At 41.0% G+C, this 19,465-nt stretch overlaps 2 protein-coding genes across 3 annotated transcripts in view; one reads left to right on the top strand and one right to left on the bottom strand.

Moving 5' to 3' along the window:
• The first annotated feature begins 648 nt into the window (after positions 1-648).
• Positions 649-3,795, top strand: marveld3 (MARVEL domain containing 3). The gene is made up of 4 exons (XM_084353936.1): positions 649-1,051; positions 1,405-1,646; positions 1,774-1,871; positions 2,896-3,795. The coding sequence occupies exons 1-4, from the start codon at positions 833-835 to the stop codon at positions 3,504-3,506; spliced, it is 1,170 nt and encodes a 389-aa protein (XP_084210062.1). The 5' UTR covers positions 649-832; the 3' UTR covers positions 3,507-3,795.
• Positions 3,796-4,608: 813 nt separating this feature from the next.
• The window catches only part of phlpp2 (PH domain and leucine rich repeat protein phosphatase 2), a 41,224-nt gene continuing 26,367 nt past the window's right edge, over positions 4,609-19,465 (bottom strand). For both annotated transcript variants that reach the window (XM_084356912.1, XM_084356911.1), the window contains exons 9-19: positions 17,726-17,928; positions 17,500-17,560; positions 16,536-16,631; positions 15,707-15,862; positions 13,540-13,740; positions 13,019-13,181; positions 12,794-12,924; positions 12,413-12,526; positions 11,809-12,003; positions 11,447-11,678; positions 4,609-11,310 (exon numbers count right to left, since the gene is read on the bottom strand). In XM_084356912.1, the coding sequence (XP_084213038.1) occupies positions 10,024-11,310; positions 11,447-11,678; positions 11,809-12,003; positions 12,413-12,526; positions 12,794-12,924; positions 13,019-13,181; positions 13,540-13,740; positions 15,707-15,862; positions 16,536-16,631; positions 17,500-17,560; positions 17,726-17,928 (2,839 nt within the window). In that variant the 3' untranslated portion in view covers positions 4,609-10,023. The remainder of the gene's footprint in view (positions 11,311-11,446; positions 11,679-11,808; positions 12,004-12,412; positions 12,527-12,793; positions 12,925-13,018; positions 13,182-13,539; positions 13,741-15,706; positions 15,863-16,535; positions 16,632-17,499; positions 17,561-17,725; positions 17,929-19,465) is intronic.

Raw genomic sequence — 19,465 nt, forward strand, 5'->3', positions numbered from 1 at the left:
ACTTTTGAAGACGTGGTAAAAAAAAAAAAATAATAAAAGGCGACTGATTTTTTCAACTAATTTATCAAGTAACATGAAATAGTTTTTAATAGGTCATATTCTGATACAAAATTGTGATTAAATTAACACAAATTGATCGACATTAAGCCAATAGCTTTTGGGGCCCCTTAAGTCCCAAGGCCCTTGATCAGCTGATACCGATACTGGTGTCACTGAAATTATAGCCAATAAATGCAGCCAAGAAACTTCCACACCTCTAATCCTCAGAAATGGATAGCAGTATACCTGTAGGTAGGTATGTAAATCTATGTAGGAAAGCAATGCTTAAAGCTGGGAACTGTGCTGCAAATAAACTGAAGTATAGATATCGTTATATAGATAGATAGATAACTCATTTGCACGAATACACACAAAGAAACGGATGAGTAGAGTATCTATCTAATACAGGTTGTGTGAATAAGCATGAACTCATTGACCACACTTTGAATCGACATTTATTTTGAAATGTTTCTGCGCCTCGGAAATGCTGAAAATAAAGTCGTGAAATATGTCCGCGAGCTTCACGATTGAAGCGTGACCGCGTGAGCCCCGTGCGTTCACGTCCGGGTTGGGGCATGAATCGCAAAAATTTGATTTTGCAAGTTTAGCAATACTGAAACGAACGATCTCCGATACAGTTTCCGGTTTTATTGATCTGTGGCGAAGCTGTCGGTTTCCTGTCATGTGTGGATCAAAGTGCACATCGAAATCGATGCAGTTTACTGTTTTAGTCTGGCGTAAACAATAAATAATAAAGTGTAGGGTCTGTTTACAGCACAATAAAATAGTACATATGCATAAGTATATATCCCGCACACAGCACGCTATTATAAACTGGGAAAAGAAGCCTGTGAAGTTCAGATCAGCAGGTGAAAATTCACTAATCAGCTCGAGGCTAGTGGGCGTGGCACAGCACAGGTGTGTGATGGGAAAAAAACAGGAAGCTGGGAAAGGTAGGCAGTTTTTTTCGGCATACACGAAAACAACAAGGAATTGTGTTCACAACCCAAAGGTAGGAATACAAATGTTGTATCTTTGTATTATTTACAAGCTCAGAATCATTTTTCTTTCCGTAACCTCAAACTATAGCGTCCACCTCGCGACAGGGCGCGTTGTTATGAGTTTTGGGCGTGATTTTGGTTCCTATGCTGTCATCTAACTACGCAAAAATCTGGCTTAATCTGCCCTGCTAGCTACTTTATGAATTAAGAAACCTGTGTTTAGTCCTTTACCTCACTCAGCCACTAATCTTCATTAAACCTTACTTTCTGCTTTTCACAGTACACAGAGATACAAGTCAGCTGTCCACTTTGTTTATGAGGGTCTGTAAAAGGATTCATGTCCATAATCTTCTTTTGCAGGCAGAGGGAAATGCCAGAGAGGGGAAGACACCATGAGAGGAGCGATGCATACGCAGAGTCCAAGAGCAGGAACAGGGACCATCCACACAATGGAGACCACACTTCACATGACACCAGAGGCCGCAACCAAGAGCCAAGAGACACGGGCGACAGAGGCCCTGCTGGTGACAGGAGGGCCAAACAAAACAGACAGAGGGACGTGACACCTGTTTACAGAGACCACGATCATGAAGGACCCTCAAGACTGTAAGGGACTTTTTGATGCACAAGTCTTTGTACTCACTGTCCTGTCTTCCACACACACTTCTGACCACCTGTGTCAGGGTTATTTCTTTTTATTGTTATGCAAAACAATTTTGTTTTGTCTTCACAGGTCCAGGGAGACTTCAGAGTATCACTCTGAAGGGGAGTATTATGAGCAGCAACCGAAACACGCGCTTTATAATCTTAGATACATTTTAACCAGTAGAGGCAAGTATATTTGTTTTTGTCTGTTTGTCTGTTCATCTTTTAAATTAATTTATTTAATACAGGAGAAATATACAAAACATGACTGTTTGATAACACACTATATATCCTCACAAAGACAAGGGGATGGATCGACATACAAAACTAAAAGAATCATAAAATGTAGTCAGATCCCTTCAGTAATATATATCATTAATTTGACAAAAAAAAGTTAATTTCAATAATTCAGATGACCGTTGTAGAGCATATTTAGATTTTTATAGTTTGTAGCAATTATCTAAATTTACATCCTTAAACATTATGATAGGGATGGATTACCCCAAGATACTATAAATACGATTATTCTGTTTGGTAAAACATTTATATTATGAGCTCAATCAAGAACCAATTTGAATCTTAGTTATTTTAAATGAATATATTGCGAAGCTAATTTCTTTTGGAAAAGATGACCGTTGCAAACCTTACAAAGTATATGTGTTTGTTTTAGAGAGCTTTTGTGAAGGCTTAGTTGCAATCGGAGCTCGTCCTTGTGTTTACAATTTCTAGAATTGGTTTGGATGAAATATATTTTATTCTATTAATTGTTTCTTCTTTTTAATCGCCCACAAAAAAATATTCCTTAACTCCATTTTATCTCCAGCTGTTATCTTGCCCTGCATGTGACAATATATAATACTATACCATACCACTATTTGATTACATTTTTAAGGGCTGAGTTGGACCAGACACAGGGATTTTTAAAATGTGTATTATGCAAATTAATACAAGCAATGCTGCTGAGATTTTTCTCAGTTACTTGATTAATCATTTTGCTTGTAAAATGTATGAAAACAGTGAAGAAGGCCCCTCAGACTTTCCCAGGGTCTTAGTTACTTATTAAAATATCTTGTTTAACCTGGGGAACAGTCCAAAAGCCAAATATATTCTGTTTATTATCATAATAAATCAGTAATTTTTGGCAGCTCTTGTGTCACTGCTTCACGTTGCTCTACATTCATATCAGTGTTGTGTTTATCTCGTCTCTCAGGTTTGTGCCAGCTTGGGGAGCTGTTTGTGAATCTCCTTCTTGTCATCTGTGCTGGAGTGCCATACAGCAACAATGGAGGTTACCGTGATCTGGCCAGCCTCGGTGGAATCTACTATTATCACTTTGGTGGAGCGAATGCCTTCACGGGAGCCGATGCAGACAGGGTGAAGGAGCTGGACCGGCTCTTCCATCAGCTCAAGCGGCCCCCGTATGTCTTCACCATGGCCTGCGGTGGGGTTTTAATGATCTATGCCTGTGCCATGCTTGCCCTGGGCATTTTCAGAGTACCTTACCGCTGGCCCCCTGTGCTGCTGGGGGAGGCTCTGCTGAACTTCCTGATCGGCCTGGGCTACATCCCCGCGCTGGCTTTCTACTTTATTAAGCTGCAGGAAACCTACAACAATCCCATCTGTAAGGAGAGAGAGGAGATGTACAAGAGCAAAGGGCACAACGGCTTTGAGTGCCGGATCCACGGTGCAGATATCGCTGGAGGTCTCTTCGGGGTGGTGGGGGTGTTTGTTTTCATCTGTGGTGCGGTGTTAGCTGTAAGAGCTTTCAGGTCAGTGCGGGAGCTGAAGAAGCAAAGAGCGAATGAGGACAGTCATTTTTAAGCTGGCTTTTCTCCTTGACACATTGGATTTGAGTAGAAATCCCTGTGACAAGAATACATATAAGGTGTTTTTTCATATAAGGTGTTATTGTGTATTCACTCTTGTTAAATCTGTGAATTTTTTATCCACTTTTTATGCTTTGAACAAGTTTTATAAATTGATTTTGTACAATTTTATATTCCTACCACTTTTCCAGTTTACATACATGTGCACTGTCTGTTACATTCTTCAAAAATACATGTAGTTATAATAAATGACTCAACTGGTATTAAAATAATTGTTTTATTACTATTTTTTAATCGATAATTTTGTGCTAAGAATTACATAGAATCATAGAAACGAGTTTGTCTGATTTGACATCTCATTTAAGGTCAAATAATTTGTGTTTCAGACCGAAACTACTGTCACATTCCTCAGATCTCAGCCTCGTCAGAGTGAAGCTCAGCTCGTTGATAATTAATCCTGGCAGCTGATCTTGACACAGAGGGTTGAACATTGTCCCATGACTTTAAGTTTTTAATTTTTGTGTACATTTAAACCTGATAGAAGTCTAAAATATCAACAGCATTTCCACAATATAAAATATTTGATGGCTCCTGCATTGAGCCATAGTATCCTTTAATTTTTTAAACTTGAAAGAAGTAAAGCATCTGACTTGTTTCCTCCCTAAAGCTCTTACAACAATTACAAGACACACAATAAAACACATTTAATTCTAAATTAATCACTGAAGCTTATTTTTCCTATTATACCAGAGTTCAGGATGTCATTCTGAGCTTCACCAGTAGATGGCAGATCTACTGTGTTTAGGAATTTACTCAAGGCTTTACCACATGGAGCTAGAGTGTGTATCTATTAACAGTGGATTACGTTCTCTGTTCTTATTCATTTTCTTGGCTTTGGTGCATATAAAACATCGATGACACCCAAAGTGAGGACATAAACAAATTCCTGATAGATTATGGTTCAGGATTTTAAAATGATTGAAATGATAAACTGTACACATTATATCTTATACTGACCCAAAAAGTCATTTTGATGATATTTATTGGCATGAAATCATCATAAAAACGGTGAGCAAAATGGACACTGGACAAAAAAATTCACAGTAAAAAGTTTTATTGCTACTTGGCTTAAAGTTAATTTAAAAACAGCTCATCTGCTCAAAACTAATGATAGCAGCATCTCAAATAAAATAACGACCATCTTTCACTGTCAGAGTTCAAGGGAGTACAGTTCTGTCTGATACACAGCAAAAGTGCTCTTTGTTAGTCATCTTCCTAAATAATCAATCTTTGAATTATTAAACATAAAACTAATTTTTTAGCAGTAATCTACATGCTAGAATAAAAACTTAAAAATATTAGATATACTCCGTTTTGTACAAATAAATCACATTTTGTATGTACTCTATGCTTTTATGTTGATTTATATTCAGGGCATGCTTTCGACATTAAATACAGTTATAATAGTACCTTCAAATAAAAGTACCATATCGTGTGACAGTTTTCTGTAGAGTCCCAATCACTTTAAATTCTGTTAGTGGAGAGGGAAATATAAATTTGCATGAAACAATGAAGTACAAAAATAAATATTGGCTTCTTGGCATCGAGAAAAAAATATTCAAGCATTTCTAGAAAATAATGTACAGAAAGGAACCGTGAGATTAAACAATGGCTACTTTGGTCACATGTTAAACGACTGGAGCATCTTCCATCAGTTTCATTCACCGTATTCACGCAGATATTACAGTCAATCCATTATTCACACGGGCATGCATACACTTACTGTACTTAAGCTTCATTGAACATACACACACAAACACAGACATTTTGCAAACATAGATGTACAGGGAGCCTGAAATGATCTCGTACTGTTAATAAGTGAGTCAGCAGTTTAATAAAACACTGACAGTGTAGCCTACTCAAATGCACATACCTTCTATTTTGGTGCACAAAGGGGATTGTGAGCATTATACTACTGAAACCCCTCCACTAAAGAATTAAAGGGAATATTTGAAGCCAATGCACTGTACTACCCTGTGCTCCCTTTTCTTGTATCTGCGCATACAATCGGCATATGTACATGCACACTGATTAGTCTACTGGTACTTCATGGAGTAAATGTATACTGGACAGGACATTGGGTGAATATATGGCGTCATCCAGGAGATGGACTGGATGAATGAGTGTACGACAGCATACAGAAACCGAACAAGGTGGTTTCGAAGAGCTCTAAATGTAGCAGTGCCATGTCGCCCCGGTCTGAGTTGGCAAACTGGGACCAAACTAACAAAACTACACCACGAATGAGCCAAAGGAACCGACACACACACAAAGAAAAATAATAAAAGAGCAATGCAACTTACACACACACAATCCCAATTACATACATCATACATACATACATCAGTCAATATTCATTTTCAGACATATTGAGAAACATGATTCTTGTAGTGTAAGGTGATGAGAAATGAAGCTCTGATAAACGTGTATATGTACAGCTGACACTTTGCATATTTGTACGAGCAAATTCCCAACATCTGTTCCACTTCTCCTCTCCGAACTTGTCTCAGATGTGTACCAAAATTATTCACAATCATAATCTGTCTTACGCCTCTCACGCTCCTCCTGTGGCAGGTACACGCCCAGTGCCCATCCATGTTTCACCGCCATCAGTCCAGATGCTTGACACCATGCGTGGGTTCTGACAGCGGAGGTCAGGCCACAGTCAGAACCACAGAGAGTCCTGGTTGTTTGGCATCTCAGACACGGCACAGTCTGATCAATAAAGTGACTGGAGACAAATGCTTTGCTTCATCATAAAATATGGTTTCCTATTCCCAACTTTTGAAATCAGTGTCTGTATTCTGACTAAGCATACTAAGGTCAACTTCAGCTCTTTTTAGATAATCTGTCATTATTATGGAGGGATTTCAAATAACGTTTTCAGGAATTCCAGGCATTTAGAAATCAATTAGCACAATGTTTAAACCAAAATTTAGATGCTGGATATAAATAATGCACAATATGCATGTATTTCCTCATTTTCTGCCAGGAGAGGGCCCACTAATTCATTTCTATATAGACCATGAGTAATGTTTCATTTAGTGTTGGACTAGTTAACACACATTAAGCTGTTTGTGGAGCTAATGATGAAAATCTTAATATTAGCCAAGACATTCTGTGGGATTCTGATGTATTTGAAAGCAAACAAAAAAAAGCTCTGTATCTCATATTTAAAAAACACAACAAAAGTGATTGTTGTAAATTCATTGTCATTATGTGACTTAATAATATCATCATTTCTGTTGGCTATATTGGTGATATATTGGGCAGAGGGAAGCCAAAATAATCCCAGCACACTATGTTGATCATATCTCATATATTAAACTCAAATATAAATGACTCTGAATATCACTATTTTCTATATACAAAGTGCTTTTATCAGTGTTTACTTCTTTCAAGAGACAAAAACTTGCAAATAACGAGAAAAGATTCAGACTCGCACATTAATTAAGGCTTCATCACACTCAATCCTGTGGAGCAAAGAAAGTATGGAGCGGGCTGCTTTAATAACAACACACCCAGAGCTGAAGACTTCGGTCACAAGCAGAACATGAGTGGGATGAAACAAAGGGCTTCTCCTTTCAATAATAACGAGCAGTGTTACTTTAAGGCTGAAAGGGAACACTGAAAGGTCCAGCTATGTGACAGCTGTGGAATGCAAGAACTGCACCACTTCCAACTTGGAGTGGCGACCAAAAAATATACATCTGATGTAGTAATCACTGACATGAGCAATTACCCAACTTTGGCCTTCTCATAACCACAGCGGGCTCAGCGGAGCTGCTTTCTCTTTTGGCACAAGGTGGGGAGGTTCAGGAATGGATAAACTGAGGTTTCCAGGGCTGCATAATATTTACCTGACAATTACAACAATAATCTTTATTTATTTTTCTTTTTTTTTGGGCTACTTACTTTTGGATAAATATGATTGGTCCTACAAGTATAAACAAAAAACAGACTGGGAACGGATGTCACTGAAGCTGAAGCACTGTATGTGACTTCATGCAAAAGAAGTGTTACTCTGAACCACTGTGTTCCTATTGCAGTGCTTTATACTGCTGCTGCTGCTGCACTGATGGTAATCACTGTGTGATCTGAATTCTGTAGCGTTGCCCTCATGTGTGAGTGAAAATCAGAACTATATTAAATTGTAGCAAGTCATAATTTGCTGTTGATGACCTAAATGTCTGCCCCTAAACTCTGTGACATGCTGTGTACACGGACCAGATCTTACAGATTGCAAGAAAATAGGGTTTCAGTTCTGTTTATGATGGCCAAAAAGGACACCCTGAGGCTGGTTCAGGCCTGGTATCAACATGCGTCCTGAGCGATTTGATCACAAGTGGACAGCTCTAAGAACAACAGATGTTTATGAACGCAATGTCTGTTTCAACTAACCATTCAGTCCTTAAGCTATATCCCCAGACTCCCTCACAAATCGCATGATTTTAAGAGTGTGTGAGGAGGAACTTAAAAAAAACTTTGCAAAACAGCTACAGTAAATTCTAAATCACTGCTGCCGTCTTGTATAATTTGGCATTAAATAAGATACATTAAGATGTTTCTTTCCTTGTAAGTGTCAGAGTGTCACGACATCGCTGTACGAGCTTGTCTGTTTTCATGTCTAAAGTGCGCTCTGTCTGATTATGTGTCTGAAGTGCGTCCTCCCTCCCAACAGCTGTTTGAACACGCTGTGATGGTTAATATATCTAAACTTACAAATACAGCAGTAATTAATAAATCATACTTCTTTGTCATCTGTGGAGTAAGTTCCCAGACTCTCTTAAAAAAACGCTCAATTGTGAAACTTGCTACCTTAGGAGAAACTTTATAAACTTTGTGAAATGCTGTCTGTAACAAATTCTTATCTATTACGGCCTACTTGTTAATCCGGCAAACGTTGTCCATGAAGATATTTCCTTCTTTGTGTATAATCTGTTTGTTTCAGTTCTTTAGGTGTAAATTTGCATATAGAGCGAGGAAGTGAGATCCAATTACAAGAGGTCACTTGAGACACATGTCGAGACGCAATTAATGCCAGGTGTGACTTGACGGGCTTGAAGCGGTCCACTTGTGATCGGATCACTCGGGGCGGACAGTGAAACCAAATGTGAACAGCCTCCCTGAAATTCATCAGGACAAGTGGGCAGTGCATTACAGCTAAAAAAGGACTTACTAAGATGTAAATATCTGCCTGTAAAACATGGATGTTTACTAATGTAAACGGTTAGCAGCCTCCAAAATTTGAAAACACTAAAATGTACAATCTTTTTTGAAATTTCTGAACATACAGTAAAATACTGCATCTTTCATCTCTTATTATAATTAACTTTTGTGCCTTGACTGGTTTGTTCATATGACTGATATAAAATGATATTCAAAGATCCTGGGCTCTCCAGTCCACTATCCAGTGACCATAAAACTGACTCAATTTAAATTAAATGTTTATTTTCCTACGTCGTTTTTAAGGAGATCATTTGATCGAGCACTGTCACAGATTTAACTGATTTTCTACAACACATCCGCTCTGTACAGTTGAATGACTTTGATATTATCATTTGACAGCTATTAAAAATGCATTGCTCTAAATAGCAACACATTTCAATCTTGATGTCAGCAGCTCAAGCACAGCATGTCGTCGGCTGCTAACTGTGAGCATGTACTATACTGTATAGATTTAATTTATCCTATATAGAAGACTCTATACATACTCTGTGGGAATGTTAAAAATAAAACCCGACCATAATTTTTCTGACGATGTAAATGCAGTTATTTTGTCTTCACATCTTCTAGTCCTATGTGCCTTACAAGCATTCATACTGTCTGATTTCCTTTGTAAGCCACAGGAAGACTAGGAGAGCAAAAGCTGTGCCAGTGCTGGTCTCAGTGCAGGAGACATTGTCCCTCCTCCAAATCTAACTAACAAGCTCACATCCCCCAGCTTCGGTGTGGGGGAGCTCTAGACTGAGTCGTCTGCAGTAGGCACTTTTTCAAGTTTCAGTCACAGGGCTTCTCTCCAGGACCTGAGAGACCACAGAGCCCCTGGAGAGGAGATTTGACCTCACTGAACACAATCCCGTACACGCCCTCTAGATTGCTTGCTTTCCAAGTAAAGGGAAATGTTGCTGACATGTTTAAACACATGAGGTATCCCATTTCAAGTCAGGCTTGTTTTGCTCTATGATAGCCAGCCATCTTTTTCCCAACGTCATGTTATGAAGTGGGATCTCGGTCGCCCATTTCTCGGACACTCGGACCACACACAGAAACCCTTTCACACCTCTCATTAATGAAGCAGCATCACGTAGTGACTATCAATGTCCCACAGGTTTGTCTGAATGGCAACTTGAGTTGGAATATCTCACATGTATGAGAAAAATCTCCTCTTCTTCTCTGGAATGGCACGATCACAGAATTGCAGCCACATGGCGCTGTGGTCTGCCCCCCCTCTAGAGGGCGGTATCGTAGACTTCCTGCTGTAGGATGGGAACTGGGCCGGGACATGGGACCATGTTGGAGGCAAACGCAGGGGGGTGAGGAAGATCCCACACGGGGTCTTTTAAGGAAGGGGGTATGGATGGTAAGGGGGGGACTGAGACCAGAGGGTTCTGGCCCCTTAGCTGCTCCCTGACTTCCTGCTCCAGACAGGGAGGCACAATGAGCTGGTCCTCAGGGTCCTGCTGTGCTGGAGCAGTGAAATAGCCGGACTTCTTCTTCGGAGCCTCCAGGGCCACCTCAATGAGATTATGGCTGTCCTCCGGGGCAACCACAGAGCCGTTGGACAGCTTCTTCCCAAACAGGCTGGATGTGGAAGGAGACTTCTTCAGGTCGGCAATCTCTCTCCCACATACAGCCAGCAGGCAGCCGTTTGTAGCAGAAACCACCACGCTGTTCTGTCTGCGCATTTTGCCATTGGGATAGTCAGAGCCTCGCTTTTCAAGGTCCAAGTCTTTGGGGCTCTCAGGGGCCCCTGACCGTAGCTGGAAAGCACAGCAGTGAATGTCTACCTCCACTTCTAACTTACTGCCATTGGAGATAACACCCGGAAGCGGGGCTTCATCGTCGCTGTCCAAGCCGTTGTCAGACTGGTTACTGGAGAACGTAGCACTGGAGGGCTGCCGCTGGAACAGGCCTGGGTGGGTTCCTGCCCCAGCTGAGCCTGGCACCATGATCCCACACAGTGTAGTAGCAGGGTGTAGGCTGCAGCGTCGCTCTGGGCGGGATGCAGGACCCGAGGACGGGTGCTCGTCTGAAGCTGTGGACCCAGCCTCGCTGCCCACCTCTGAAGCCGATGTTTCACTGTTGAACTCAGAGACAATACCGCTGCTGGATGACAGGGTGGCTGGGTCAGTAGGGCCTGGAGTCACGGACACAGGCACCGGGGCTGGAGGGGGACCCCGTGGTTCAGTAGTGGGGACCGGCGGCTCGCAGGTGCAGCTGTCCTCACCGATATTTAGCGACACCACCACAGCCTCGATGTTGTCCTTGCAACCATAACTCTGGGCGAGTGAACACAGCTTCTTGGCAGCAGCGCGAGGATCCCGCACGGCCTGCACAGTGCACACAGCCTCCTGGTAGGAGACTCGTTCAAACAGCGCTCGATTCCCGAGGATCAAGAACTCATCCTGGGAACAGAGAGGCTCGGTGTGCACCCAGGGCTTTGGAAGCACCCAGGGAGACAGATAAGAGCAGCCCAGCAGGCGAGAGCAGCATGTCACTCCACTCACTTTGTTGTCCTGTAAAACAGAGGTGTAGATAAGTGTATAGCTTCATAATATACGGACGTCTGAACATAAAGACTAGATCAAAAGTTCTACACGATGGCTCAAGTTTAAAAACAAAAACCCAACATACAGAGAACCAGTGCATTACCTCGGTAATAATGGCATTACAGAGCTTCACTCTCTCCATCTCCTCAGTGCAGTTCTCCAAGCTGTAAACCTTAGAGAGAGATACAGGTCTGCCATCCCGGCACAACACCGCCTGGCAGGTGCCCACATTGGCCACAGTGAGGCTGAAGTTGCCTCCTGGATCTGAAGGCTCATGGTGAATATAACACAGCAAGGCAGAAGCACCCAGTTTCTGGCCAGCCATACCTAGTTTCCTGTCCCAGAAAACACAAACAAAGCTGCAGACAAATGCTGACAAACTCACTTGTTGCTATAAATCTGCACTAAGAGTGTGTTACAACAAGAGGAAATAAGAAAGACCAACATTTAAAAAATCGGTTCTACCTGTGTGAGGTGATGAAGGTGTTGGACATATACACGTTGTCAACGCTGGAGTGCTGCAGCTCCTCGCACAGCACGTCTCCCATGGTGCACTGCAGCAGCCGTGGCACTTCCTCGTTGCGGTCTCCATCAAAGATCCCATAACATGCCTCCACACTGTCTCCAAAGCGGTCCACAGCCAGCACAGACACACACAACCTGTCCCCAACAAAAGATCAGTGTCAACAAACAGATGGCGAGGTTAACCACTTCAGCATGCAACACTGCAGCCCCAGCTCAAGGGAAACAATAAGGGGTGGCAGCTGATAAAAGACACTGCTGTGTCACCCCTTGTGGTGGCCATGACCCTGAAGAAGTAGCCAGGAATACTCAGCTACAACAGTAATGTACTTTGTTATAGACATTTAATCCAATGGAATGATAAGGCTGGGCTGGGATATTTTTTCAGGTATATCGCAATACACATTTTGAATACTTAAACTAGATTGGTTTACACAATGAGCATTTGTGTTGGAATTTCATCTATTTGTATTTGACAATGAGGATATAAATACTAAGCTCTTAATTTTCACAAAGAAAACACACAGAGACACAAATCAGTACTCACTTGTTCCTTTGGCCGCTCATTTCAGAGTAACCGTGGTTCCATGGAGTGGAGGCACTCAGCGAGTCTCCTGCTGTCGTAGTGGACTTCTGGTCTAATTTCAAGGTGGTGATGTGACTAAAAACGGATAAGTAATGGCAGAAGGCATTATAAATGAAGGTATACTATATACATGCACCAACAAAAATGAAATATCCTCATTTGAATGCCAACACCAGTAGCACATCTATATTATATTCTTATATGTTTCATATATTCCTTCAGTATGTGTCCAGGCAGCTATAGCATCTAAAGCCAAGATGACTGTGCTTATTTTTAATGTCTTACAAATGTCAGTGAGTTGCCTATAACTATTCTCAACTTGGTCTGTGTTTTGTGACTCACCTGAAGAGGTTGAGGGTTTTGTGTTCCAGCATCAGGCTGCTGTTTCCTGTCAGGTCGAGCTCTTGCAGTGTGGCAGGCAGCGAGTCAGGCAGCTGGATCTCAGTCAGTTCATTACAGCTTAGATCTACAAGCTACGAATGTCCAGAACACAAATGAGCTGACACAGGCTGAATAAAAAAATCATACACAGACAGATCAGGCAAATAAAACCAGAACAGGTCTGACCTTAATCTCAGGCAGGCTGAGGATCTCTGGGAAGACAGTGATGTGGTTGGAGTGTGCTATGAGGGTGTGCAGTCTCTTACAGCTGGACACAGTGGAGGGGATGGTCTTCAGCTTGTTGCCACTTAGATTTAGCTCCTCCAGCTGTTCCAGCTTACTCAGCTTACTAAAGACACACGAAGAATGTTTCCATTATAAATATTCTAGGACATATGGCTCTGTAAATAGCCTCTTCAATAATGGTTCTTATTTATATGAATATATTGTCAAAAACGGGGCATTATGTTATCGAAGGGCATCACAGAAGGTAGAAACAAATTAACAGAAAATATGTTGAAGTTCAGGCAACTGACACAATAAAACACATGATGATAAAGGATAAAAGATAGGAGAACAGAAACGGAACAATGAATGGGACAAAACAATAAAACATGTTCAAATGTCAAGGGCACACTATAAAAGAGAAGTTTATAATGAGAAAATAAAAGTCGTTAAAATGTCAGTGATGAGCAAAGGTAACGCACCTGGCAGGAAAGGAGAGCAACTGGTTGTAGGCGATATGAAGGACCCGCAGGTTCTGGTGTCCAACCAACAGAGCACCGCAGTTCTCGTTCAGGCTGTTCCTCGTCAGGTAGAGCTCCTGGAGTGTGCTGAGGCTCTCCTCTGATAGGCTGCTGGGGGGGATACTTTCCAGGGCATTGGCTGACACATTTAAGTATTTTAGGCTGTGAGGGAAGACGAATAAAAACAAGAGATGCACTAGTTTAATAAAAGCGTTTGCTGTGTTTCTGCCCGCAGTCACAATCAGGATTCGCTTGGTAGCACCGGTGGGGTTGGAAGTTACAAATTTAAAAATCTGATTTCTATGGAAGAGTTGCCTGAGCAGAGGCATCATTGTAATGTGTGATATTTATCTCCAAAATACTAATCAGTTTATTGGACTCCTTCTTGGTTCTGGGAAATATAGTGTTTTAGCCATTAAGCACACAATAATACAAATAATGCTCATCAATCAAATGCAACTTTCCAATTTCATACATATTATGCCATTCCCCTCTCCGTGACTTTGACCCAATGCAGCAAATATTTTGGGCCAGACATTTGATGTGAGCAGATGGAAGTTGGCATCAGCGCTGGTGGTTAATATGTGGTAGATTCAATCAGGGAAAACTGGCAGCTCTAAAATATTACAAAATGGAGATGTGGGACTGCTGCATCAGAGGTTGAAAGTAATCCAGTCTGCGGCTCTTCATTTTTGTTTCATGTGGTTTTTTCTGTCTTTTCTGTAGCAAAGTGTAACAATACTGTTTTACTTGGTTTATATGTGGCGGACCCTGCCACCTTTCTAGCTTCAAACTGTGTTCTGGGGACCTTATTTTCCTCTGAGAACAGCTTGTTTATTCAATATTCCTTTAATTTATGGAGAAAACATAAAAACGGCCGAGTGTACAGTGAGCACCCGCTTTCACTCCAGTACCCAGCCCAAGTGCTCTGCAACAAGACGAAGAGCAGGACCAGGGTGCACATCGGTTCACCTTTTGCTCTTTGGAGTCAGCTGGAAGAGTTTCAAGAGATCTGTTGCTATGAAAACAAGTGACAACAGATATTGGCACATATCAGCTATCTTTATTACATTATATTATTTTGTCTTTGTCCTTTAAATTTGTTTTATAGGAGCGTGCAAAAATTACAACTCCCAATTTACATATCAGTAAGCAAAAAGTATTTCCAGTTAAGATGGTGTGACGAAAGTAGCCCATAGCAGCATGCTCAATATTACATTATTCTAACAATAGTCATGGCTACAGTATTGGCAGTATCATAGCAATGCAATGTGCAAGTATGTAAGTAAATGCCACCTATTACGCACAGAATATAGGACATACAGTAATGTGAGTGCAGGGATAAATGGTGATAGCTGAGGTTTTGGTTTAACATTCAAGGTTTTTAGGCTTTCACTCATTCTCTCAAGAGTTCATTTAAACACAGACTGTTAATGGTGCATTGCTCAACATACTGTTGAACCTGCACAGAGAGGACTGACAGTAATTTAAGCCCCAGTGGTGGTTCTTATGTAATCGGTGCTGTTAAGCCATTATCTGTCATATACTGAACAGTAATAAAGTCCGTCCTTGTGACCCTTGACGGAACCTTGTCACGTTATTGTTTTAAAACGGAGTCAGACATTATTAAAGTAAAAGACTGTCGACATCTCACTAGCCTTGGGGCTTTTAAGAACTGATTGTCTACACGAATATGAATATGTGAAAAGTGCCTTAATATCCATAGACATATATGTAACTGCTCCCCCTTGCAAGCTGTGCAGCTCTCAGACAACATATCAGGAAGCCCATCATGCACAGAGCAGGCGCTGCCATTACGTCTCAGCATTAGAGACAGTAAAGTACATTAGAGCATTTGAACTGCTAATGGGTGTTAAGTGATTTACCACACAGGAAATAGGAGGGCAAATGAAGCTCCAGTTACAGTCTGGAATGCACCATTGATCTTGACCACAATCATCCCCAAAACTGTGATGAGCTGTGATAGAATGACTCTCAACTTCCACCAAACAGGGAACACGCTTCAGGTAAACGTTTCAAACCAGCTGCTAAAAGAATCAAGTAACAGCATCAATAGTCTTGAGGACAGAATGGAAAAGGAAGCGGACAGACGTGCAGAGAGACTCACTTTAAGGCCTTGTAGAACAGACTCTCAGGGAGCTCAGCTAGCTTGTTGTGCTGGAGGTCTAGGGCTTCCAGAGGGATGTGGTCAACTAGGTCAGGCACTCTCTGCAAACGATTGTTCCCCGCCAGCAGCTTTCTCAAACTCAAGCTGTTGAGCAGTCTGTCGGAGGCCAGAAGAGACATTAGAGAGCCAGATTAAGACAAGAAAAAAAAGAACAGACCTACAAAAAGGAAAAGAACGAAAGAGCATCGTCTCCCTGCGCAGACTTAACTACTTGCGAAAGGGGAAGGATTGTCAGAAATGGCAACCCATGTTAACTAATCCATCAATGACCTTTTCAGCTTGGCTGCCTAAACAGACCAACACAGCAGCTTTTTATTCTCTCCTGAAACCATCACACAAGTCATGTGAGGGTACAGTGGGGAGAGGAATATTATCTCATTTGCAAAAGCTTTGCTGATGTCTCATTCAAATGCAAATGCCTGTGTTGAGTGTGGGAAGCTGGCAGCGAGTGATGGTAAGCACTATAGGATGGCATATTTTACAGTTGCAATCAAGACACAGAAGACACAGATACTGTCATGAAAAAGTGACTGATTCCAGCTGTTATTTGTGCTTTGTCCTTACCTTGGTTCCACTACCATAATAATTCTTAAAATGGATATTATGAATTCGATAGTGGAAAGTGGAAAATAATGTGACACCTCATCTGCTAATTCTGAACAGCACATCTATGTCTTTATTACAGGTTGATCACATTCAAATTATGCAACGCAAAAGATTAGTTTCAGCAGCAAAGGTTCAGGATTAGTGTCAGGATAAGGTCAGTAACCTGGAAGGAAGCTCAGACAGTAGGTTGTGCGTGACGTCCAGCATCTCAATTTTTCTGCAGTCACACACCCAGTCCGGAAGGTAATCCAAAAGGTTCCTGTCTCAACACACACACAGTCACACACATGGAAAGACACACACACACACACACACGCACACACACACAAACACTCAAACTGAGCAGAGTTGGCATTTTGCTTTAAACAGTACTGATGAGTAAACAGTTTCGAAATCGTAGTGAACAGGAGGTCGAACTGATATCCTCCAGGGTTATTTAAGGATGCAAGTGGTCTCTATCTGCATTTTAATAAATAATAATTTATTAAAATAATTAGTTTCCACAGTCACCAATCGAGTTTCAGTGATGTTTCTTACGCCGGCAGGTGGTTCAGCAGAATGAACCCCTGACAGACTGTAATGTTTACTGCATAATTAATCAATTAAAATGTCATGTAAGGTCTTTTTTAAATTCTCAGATCTTTTGCTGATGCAGCCTTAAAGGTAAACAAGTATCCAAGGAAGTTTTAGGGTCTCTCATTTGTTTAGAATATTTGCCTTGTTGCTAGTAGCTTAGTACATATTGCAGGTAGGCTTTGAGCTGCCGTTAGTCTTTGGCATTATGACAAACAAATCCAATTCTAATGTTTGTGGAATCTGTGCAAACCCTTAGCAAGTGCTGAAGAAAGAAACTGAAGGAAATAGAGCAGAGTAGAAGAAGAAATGTTGTTTACACCTCATTTTAATCTGGAGACAACAACCTGATAGACTTTCTGAATATTTTTTTTAATGTAGTTGTGTATTAACTGTCCAATTCACTATTTAAAATCACACCTTTACTAGGCTCTGTGCTTGACTAGATTAATAAACACTAAGATGAACATACTATTTTTAGACTTCAGAGCTTCTGTTCAAAAATCTGTGAACACGCAGACCATAGCCACATCTTATTCCCAGCCAGAACTCACTGTGATAGGTCCATGTGTGTCAGCTGGTTAGGGACTGGATAGATGTTGACGGTTGTAAGGCCTGTGGGCAGATAGCAGATAGAAGCAGCAATCAGCAGCTAAACATCTGGACTGTCATATGCGTGTTCATACAATGAATGCATCACTGGGGAGGAGGGGCCTGAACCTACAGACAAACAGCCAGTAAGGCAGTGATAGCAGCTAGCTGCCGCTTTGTTTGACTCACCGTTGCTGCTGGCATGAAGCATGCGCAGTGTGAAACCGCTGAGTGTGAGTGTCCCCATCTGGTTGCGCTGGCAGTACAGAGTCTCCAGGTTACTGATGGAGCTCAGGTCCAGTGAGTCCAAGCAATTGTCACGTAAGTCCAGCTGCGTCACCTGGCTCACCGCCTCTAGGTTATCACTTTTCACCTGGCGCAGCCCATTCAACCTGCAAGAGATGAAATATCATTGGTTATTACATCTGCTGGAGCAGAGGGGAAAGTCTTGTATGAAGGAAACCTTCACACGAGGAGAATTTGTTTGCACAGACAGCTTGAACACAGAAGGTTTTTTTTTGGTTGAACAAATGCTCAATTTTAATGTCACAAGACGTGAAACTTTATAGAAACTTCAAATATATATGTATATTTTTAATAATACTAATATGGTAGAATTCAATAACATAAATGAAACTAAAATGTATGGGTTGGAGCACTTTCTGGACTCAAAGAAAGTTTGTTAGAGATGCTCTTTGGCTAGGGGTCAATGTAGACAAAAAAATCACAAGAAAAGTCCAAGGCACTCTCTTCTAAACTGTTAAAGTGCCTTTATTTTCACGGCATCATTACGTAAGACCTTAAAAACAAACTGACGCATTTCACTATCAAGCTTTCGCCAGGGAACGTATATAACTGTATATCAGCACATGTACACAGTATGATAACTATCAGGTTTTATAGCATGTTATACCTTAATACTGGTATATCGCTGCAACCCCGATGACAGTACATAATATAATATAAAACATAAGCATCATAAAGAAAATCCTCAAAAACATCTGCATACTTGGAAGAAACATTAAGGTAACATCAAATAAAAGGCTTAATACAGTAAAACAACTGTAACTGTAACTGTATACATGTTATACTTACTAAAATCAGATACAAAATTATTAGTGTTATGCTATTCATGGTAACTGTTTAGTATTCTTTATTTATTTATGATAATATCGTGTGACAAATCCAGCGAAGAGGTCTAGCCTTGTGCATCTCCTGAATGAGTTTATCTGGTTGTTTTTCACTTGTAACTGAATGTAATTGTTTTTTTTTGTGTGTGCTTCTTTTACAGTTATGGTTACAGACTCTCTCAACCTCCGTACACTCGTAGTTTGAGGGTTGTTTATTTACCAAAAAAATAGACAAAACACACAGTGAGCCAAGATAAAGACAGAGAGACAAAGATCTGATATCCTGACAGCCCTATGTGGAATATACAAATTACCGTAATAATAGTAGTAAACACGTGTCCTCAATAAGAGCAATAAGATGGTCATTTCCTTAAGCTATTTGGAGGAGCGTGGAGAAGAATTAACAAATATCATAGCACTCTTTTTGGGCAATCAGTGTAAATTTGTCAATGATAGATTGAACACATTTCATACAATCTATACAATTCCCAAGTTTCATTAAAAATCTGACAATGTCATCCATGATATTGTGTTTGCAGGCTGACACAGTGGGAACACTCCATTGCCTGTGCTTTTGATTCACTGGGTACAGCTTCTATCAACTTTTTCATCAGACTCATCTATATTTAGCATCCTACCTTTGAAAACAACATCCAGGTGGACAAGAAACGTAGAGAGATTCTGAGTTCATGAGATATCCAGACTCTCCCTGATCCCTTCCATCCTGTTAATAAACAGCAACTCCTCTTTTATGAGAGTCGTCACCCCACTAATCCACCACAGATGCACCATGCCCTTA

This window comes from Pagrus pagrus (assembly GCF_965226575.1).
Source record: "Pagrus pagrus genome assembly, chromosome: 1".
NCBI classification, from domain to species: Eukaryota; Metazoa; Chordata; class Actinopteri; order Spariformes; family Sparidae; genus Pagrus; species Pagrus pagrus.